The following is a 7,554-nucleotide window of genomic DNA, read 5'->3' as shown; positions in this document are numbered from 1 at the left end:
TGTGCGGTGGACTAGATAGAAGATCATTCCACCAAATGCCTAGGCAATCCCCTGATACCTAACTATAACAATATACAAGGAATTCTGCAATAGCCTGACAGTGAGGATTGTTATGTAAAGAAACAAGAAAGTCACCATGAATTCTGCTATACCCATGACAGTGACGATCCTTATGTAAAGAAACAAGAAAATCGCCATGAATTCTACAATACCCTGATAGTGAGGATCCTTATGTAAAGAAACAAGAAAATCGCCATGAATTTTGTAAAACCTTTTATAGGCCAATCTAAACATATTACAGCAAGCGAGAAGTTGATAAAATGGCGCGAAGAGGACAAAGAAACATTGCAAGAAATGGCATCGGCATTACACGGCCGCATAATAGCTTTCCATTAAAGCGAAGTTAATCCAAGCAAGCGAATCAGAAAAGTGCTCTTGGACATTACATCCAGACAGGAGATATTCTACCAACATCGCATAACCTAGGTAGTGACGGACCCTACAGATCATGGCGCCCATGAGGTCTGTAAATAGCCAGACCTTTCCACTCAACTCTACTTCGCACCTCCTCTCCGGCCACCATTCCACTTCTCTACATCCGTCAGAGGCCCTCGAGTTCTCTTACGTTCATACCGTAACATTAAAAGAACGAATGCCATAACCTCAAACATTAGGTTGGAGGCTTCTCTAATCTAACACCCGCGCCTCTATTCTAACACCTAGACACATGATATCTATTAAAAAAAAAAAGGAAAAATGGCTATTAAAAATATCCTGTGCCATATTTTGTAAAAATTAAATCTCTATGATTCACTTAGTGATAAATAATAAATAATTAAATTTTTTGAAGGTGTAATAATTAAATTAAAGCTTTTGAAAGTTTAATAATTAATAATAATTATTTTTTTTGAAAATAAAAGTTTATTATATAAATAAATAATTAAATTAAAAATTTGGAAAGTTTATTATAGAGAAAATATTTATGGAGACATTTTGAGGAAATTAAATCTCTATCAACATTTCATAATTAATGATAATTAAATTAAAATATTTTAAAATTTATTAAAATTTCTAAATCTCTCGTAAATAATAATAATTAAATTATACTTGTGGAATACGTATTGTGGAATAAACACTTATCCATATACTAATAGCATATTAATACATTGTTATTAATAGAAATAATATTTTCATAAATTACTATTTGGTTTCGAATGCTAATCGCAAAATTTTTTAAAATCGAAGAAAATAAAATTGATCTGAATTCCCTATACAAATACATACAAATCGCTGACTGAGTTACGCTCAACAAGAGACCCAGGAGAAAAGAAACAACCCAGCGTTTTATCACATCGATTGACAACCAAAGTATTGGGATGGGAAGGAAATTTTCATGGCTGTTTACTAAGGAATTGGCTAAATTGAGTGAATGGAATTAAATCATACAATTAAATTCCCTCACTAAATTTCTAATTCCCTCATCAATTGACCTGGTTCGAAAGAACTTGATCATCATAATATAACCCCCCATAAAGCGAAGTAACCATTCATCCAACTCAGCATCAGCATTTGCGCACATCACATTGGACCAAAAGGGGCTCCCCGAATGAAGTAGTTTGTGAACTGTGTGAATCAAAATGCTGCGACAGAGACAGATTTTTGTTTAATATATGATAATTGCATTGAATTATAAAAGTCATATTGAGTTAACTTTTATTTAAAGGTCGTATAGTTTGAGGCCACAACTGCTAAGTTCGCAATTTAAGAAATCATTTCTTAGTAATGCTTATGATCATTGAAAAATGTAGAACTAGAATTTCTGTTAATATGCGACCTTTTTAAATTAATGTATTTACAACCTGACCTGACCTGAGCATTGTTTTTACGTTTTGAGGTTTCAATTTGACACGCATACAAAATACTTCTTTATTTGGCTTCATTTTTCTTTTTCCAAAAAAATGTAGAGCCTTAAGAGTCAAGGATTCGAAATGGTCTGGCTATTTGCTCTGGAGGGCACTTTAATATATTCTTTGATGTCACTGCACATAATACACATACACATACCGAGAAGAGATACGAAGCTTCTCTTCTCTCATGTAAATCCTCCTACACTTCATACATATTCGCTCTCAAGTGTGAGGTCCTTTTGCAGCCCCAGAAACACATCACTGGTCTCTGCACGTTTTACAAAATGATGAATCTCTCACTGCACATCAGTGCCGGTGAAAGGTACTTCCGTTTCTTCACGTTTTACAAAATGATGGATCTCTCACTGCACATCAGTGCCAGCGAAAGGTACTTCCGTTTCTTCACGTTTTACAAAATGATGAATCTCCCACTGCAGTTAAGGGATTTCCATCTACCATCCAAGCTGAGGGGGCAAATGCATGCAATAACAAAGAAATGATCGCCCATATGACCAAGGGATCTTGATGAGAGCTGAAGTTTAAAGAGGGCATTTCATTCACACTCCGCTGGAGGAGTGGGAAATCTGGCTGAATCTTTGCAATAATCGTAAGTCATGTATTTCTCGTGTACCCATTTAAGTTTCAGCCTCTGCTTTGCATCAAGAGAAGCGTAGCCAGGTTGATCCCACCATGAAGAGCAGTTCGTTTTCGAAGAATACTGACAGGCATCAATGCTGAAATTTTTGTATGTGGAAATGAAAGGCGCGTGGCTCCAATTCGTCTTGACGAGGCCACCTTGAGTAGCCCAATCGTCTGCGTTCCATATAGAGGAGTAAACGCCCATCGGTTGAGTTTGAGGATACGGGACTCCTCTTTTCTCATTGTTGGAAAATATCCGTACGGGCACATCATCTACAAAGAAACTGCTTCCATGCATTAAACATCCAGCTCATCAGACACTGTAATACACAGACTAACTAGGCATGGCAATTATCGTATATATACTCACACAACTTGCTGGCGATTCCAGAGAAAGGAATAGGAATGGAAGTCTGCAGTTGGGTCGAACCATAAGAAAATACGCTGTTCTCTGTTGCCAACTCCTTTTGAATAAATGTTAGTCTGCACAGCGTACGGCTCCCCAGAAGTGTTCCCCAAAAATTCAAAGTCGAATTCATCATGCTGATCGCCTTGGGAAGACATCTGCAGTAACCAAGTATAAAGTATGAATTCAATCATTGATCAAACTTAATCAAGAACCCAAGAAATGCAATATAATCCGATCTATTGTATGGCAAATGACAGTTACATAGAATGCAGTAACAGTGCCAGCAGAGTCGCCCGGAACGAGCTTAATCTGCACATTTGCTTTTCCGAAGATGTATGTGCTCTTCGAAGCAAATCCTGCACCTGAAAACAGAGCAACCTTAATGAGACTTGATATAAGCAGCAGAAGCACAATCAGTAGTAAAAGCATAGAAATGGGATAAAAAATAAAATATATATAAATACCAGAAATGTTATCAAGCTTGAGCTGGAGCAACTCCCCTTGGGACATGACATGATCAACAGCCCAACTGGGGTAGAAGAAATCGTCAAAGGACGCACTTTGAAAGCCCACGAGCAGGCTACACAACGTTACAAAGATACAAAGAAGAGCGCAGTGCATGACACGACCCCCTTCTTGACAACCTACGAATGCCATCCTCAAGACCCGATTCGACTGGACCGTGTATCAAGCCAGTCAGAGTTCAATGAAGAAATAGCTGCGTGACCGAGAAAATTTATAGGGAATGGTAACTTGACTGGCACTCTACTAAACTTAACTGCGATCATAAAAATCTGCCCCCAGTGGTCCCACGACTCCATTTAAATAATGTTTGTTGGCCTGTACTCACTCACGTATTGCCAGTCTGTCAGTTAATTACAGTAATGGAGACTCCTTTCTCAAAATTTACCACACTTTTGCCCCTATTTGTCATTTGATATGAGGGCCACTTGGCGGGTAGTTACCGTGTAAATGTGCCACGTCTCCGATACTGCTTCGAGCGGAATTATGATGTATAAATTGGATGGTTACACCGATATTTTATATATATTAATATTATTATATAAATAATGAAATTGGTATATATTAAATATTATTTTTTATTTTTATTTTTTTTAAATATAAAAATAATTTATAGATAATATAAAATTTTTCTATGCAATAAGTATTAAATAGACTATTTAAAAATCATGAGAAATTAGTTAATGATAACTATTTCTTATGGATATAGTCATACATAAATGACTTATTTCACTTAATTGAATTTCAAAACATGATATCTAATAAAATTTATTTAAAAAATATTATATAATTTTAAATAAAAATTTAATAAAAAAATTAATACAATAACATTTAAATTTTGAAAAAATAATCTTTTAACTTTTTATTCCGTCTTAATTCTTTTTAGATTTGATTATATATAAACAACTTGCCAGAAGTAATAAGACTAAAACAACTACAATCTATTGAAAAAGAAGAAATACATCTGAGATTAAATGTATCATTTAAAATTATCACTTTTAAATATTTCTAATATTTTTTTCTTTATTAGTGGTAACTATCACTCTTAAATATCATAATCAATATTTTGACTCACATAAATCACCTAAACCATTTAAACCTTTCCCATATTTATATTTTAAAAACTATCAAATATAAAACAAAATCCTCAATTTTTTTTTATATGTAAAGTCATGCCAATGAAAACAAATGAATATGTGAAGTCATGCCTAGTGAAAACAAATGAATGGTTGATAGGATGAAGCCTCACTGCCATAATGCGACATAGGCTTTCGATTCAATGAAGTCGTGGCCTTATGAAACAAATGAATTGTGGATGGTGGAGGCCCCACAATCATTATGCTAATCCAAATAAAGTTCATTTGTATTTTTATTAGATTTTAATTATGATTAAAAATAGTGGAATTCTAAATTTTTATTTTTTAAAATAGTTTTTATCGAATAAAATAATTAATTTAAATATATAATTAAAATTTCTGAATAAATCTTCATTCAAATGTAAATATTTCACATTAAAGTTTTATTAGGAATAAAATTTTCAAGTATTGGTAAATTTTTAATTTATTCATCCATCTTATTATATAGAGATAAATTTTATATAAATATTTTTTAAAGAATTTATAAATTTTTAATTTGATTATTATAAAAATTAAATAGATATCAATAATATAATATTTTTAATTAAATTTATTTAAATTGATTGAAAAAAATGATTATTCTTTTTTACTAAAAATAATAATATAATAAATTTTGTTATAATGACTTTAAATTTCATTATTAAATTTACTAAATTTGAATAATCCTTGAAAACAAACTATTAATCAAACAAAAAGAATTAATAAATTTTTAATTTAATTGTTTATTTTGAATAATCCTTGAAAACAAACTATTAATCAAACAAAAAGAATTAGTAAATTTTCAATTTCATTGTTTATTTTGAATAATCCTGGAAAACAAACTATTAATCAAACAAAAAGAACTAGTAAATTTTTAATTTAATTGTTTATTTGATTATTAAAATTAAATAGAGGTCAATAAAATATTATTTTTAATTGAATTTATTTAAAGTGATTGAGAAAAATGATTATTGAAAAAAATAACCTAACAAATTTTGTTATAATTAATTTGAATTTTATTATTAAATATAAATAATCCCACAAAAAATTCAAAATCAAAATATAACGGGTAAAAAAGGAGTTATCCATCGAATTTAACCACTGGTATCGTGTGTCAGGCATCAGAGCGCCTGCTGCCGCATTTTGACCACTTTGCAGGAGGATAAGACATAGATGAGACAAAGGAATTAATATAACACAGAGATGAGACAAAGGAATAAATGTATCAAGTCCAATCACTCAATCCAGATGGGCACGCATTCGGCGGATAGACGTTCACGTGTACACTCATGAGGGCCGGACGCTGCCTACACCACCAGGCTGGCTTCTTACCGAGGAGGCCAATATGATAAAGCCCAATTCACTTCGCCTGTTGCACCCTGCAGGCATCTCGATTTAAAGGTGCAACCAGCTTTTCCTCATATGTTCATGCCCACCATATATGCATTGCCGTGGAGATGACGTTAAACAGTCAACATCATACAGCACTCACAATTAAAGTGTTTTCGGATACATATTGGTGGCGCCCTAGTTTAATGGTACCGTAAATCTCTTTCTAATAACGGCTAAGGTATGGCCGTGCTGTTGCCAGCTATTTTACTGCCATTTTCACGGACAAATTCAGTGTACAAGTCCTTAACAGCTGGCTATTACGTTGTATTTACCCGCTGCCGATGAGAGCATGAGTTGGGCACTGTCCTTATGTAAACCATTTTCTTGGCCATCACTGCTTCATGGAAGGGAAAGAGGGATCATTCCAACCAATTATTTATTATTATTTTGGAAGGCACAGTGCACTCGCGAGATTCCGTCTGATGGCCTTCTGTGGCACCTATTCAGAAGATGAGCGTAGTAGTTATAAAGTGAATAAATAATTTGAAAGTGACACTTCAGTGATGCACGTGAAGGTAAGGAAAAAACAGGACACTGGAGTAATGTTTGCTACACACAAACCACGTGAACTTGTAATTCCAATGAATCTATATTGTGCGTGAATAAATAATTTTTTAAGGCTGCCTGTCTTAAAACATATACTAAATTCAGTTCCATTATTGAAGTGTTACACACAAGAGGGAGAAGGGAATTTTGTCTTTCATGTTTGGCCTGCTTTTATTCTTTAGAGGATGTAGGATAGAGAGTATATTGGTTCAGAGCACAAAGTTCGAGTATATTAACCACAAAGGGCAGCCAAAATCTTACTATCGTCATTCATTAAAGTCATCGCATGGGTACATGAACCAACCTTCCAAAGTTTATAGCTATGTTGTTGATGATTTATAAAAGGGTCACTTATAATTCATTAGTTTCACTAACATACATATTGCAGAGAGAGAGTTACGTTTCAGAAAGGTCACTTGGTTTCCATTTAACTTTTCTGCTGATTCTATTGATTGTGATGTTTACTTTCTATTGTACATCTATTTTAATTTAATTTACTTAAATTAAGCTAAAATAAAAACTCTCTTTACAATATTGCAATAATTTTATTTGTCACAATTTTCCCTTTTTTTTTATACATTTTATTGAAATTAGCAAAGTTATATATATAGGCTAAGGGGTTTTCTTCCTTCTGTGAAGCAATCATGACAATTCCTTGTCCAATTGATTTGTAACTTCTTTCATGACCACTTTGTTGGTCACATATCGCAACATAATATGAGGGGATATCTGAAAGTTGAAGCACCTGATGTATGTACCCTAGGGAGATGCAAACCAGTCTGTGATATCTTGGAGTGAATCTTTCACCTAATCTTTCATGCAAGGAGGATCGATCTCACATATCATGTGAAAGATGACCGCAAAGAAGTGTTCAACCAATTTGTCATACATGCTTCTGATGCTCGCCTCTAATAACACTTTGAAGTGAAAGCAAACTGAGAAATTCTCCTCAGGGGTCCAGTTCTAATTCAATCCTCGGAACGCATACAGTGCACATATTATGTCTAAGAGAAACGCAGACATA

The 7,554-nt window shown here is 33.5% G+C and overlaps 1 protein-coding gene across 1 annotated transcript; it reads right to left on the bottom strand.

The window, feature by feature from the left end:
• Nucleotides 1-1,989: 1,989 nt before the first annotated feature.
• On the bottom strand, nt 1,990-3,646 carry LOC149179461 (xyloglucan endotransglucosylase protein 6-like). The gene is made up of 4 exons (XM_089420670.1): nt 3,420-3,646; nt 3,217-3,317; nt 2,917-3,110; nt 1,990-2,830 (listed from the first exon to the last, which is right to left on the bottom strand). The coding sequence occupies exons 1-4, from the start codon at nt 3,610-3,612 to the stop codon at nt 2,461-2,463; spliced, it is 858 nt and encodes a 285-aa protein (XP_089276796.1). The 5' UTR covers nt 3,613-3,646; the 3' UTR covers nt 1,990-2,460.
• Nucleotides 3,647-7,554: the final 3,908 nt, after the last annotated feature.

The sequence above is a fragment of the Pinus tabuliformis genome, chromosome 4_1 (genome assembly GCF_031772625.1).
Source record: "Pinus tabuliformis cultivar Carrire ecotype Pingquan chromosome 4_1, CPIR1, whole genome shotgun sequence".
In the NCBI taxonomy this organism is placed as follows: Eukaryota; Viridiplantae; Streptophyta; class Pinopsida; order Pinales; family Pinaceae; genus Pinus; species Pinus tabuliformis.
The sequence above is the reverse complement of the archived record's forward strand: the minus strand, read 5'-3'. Positions and strand labels throughout refer to the sequence as shown.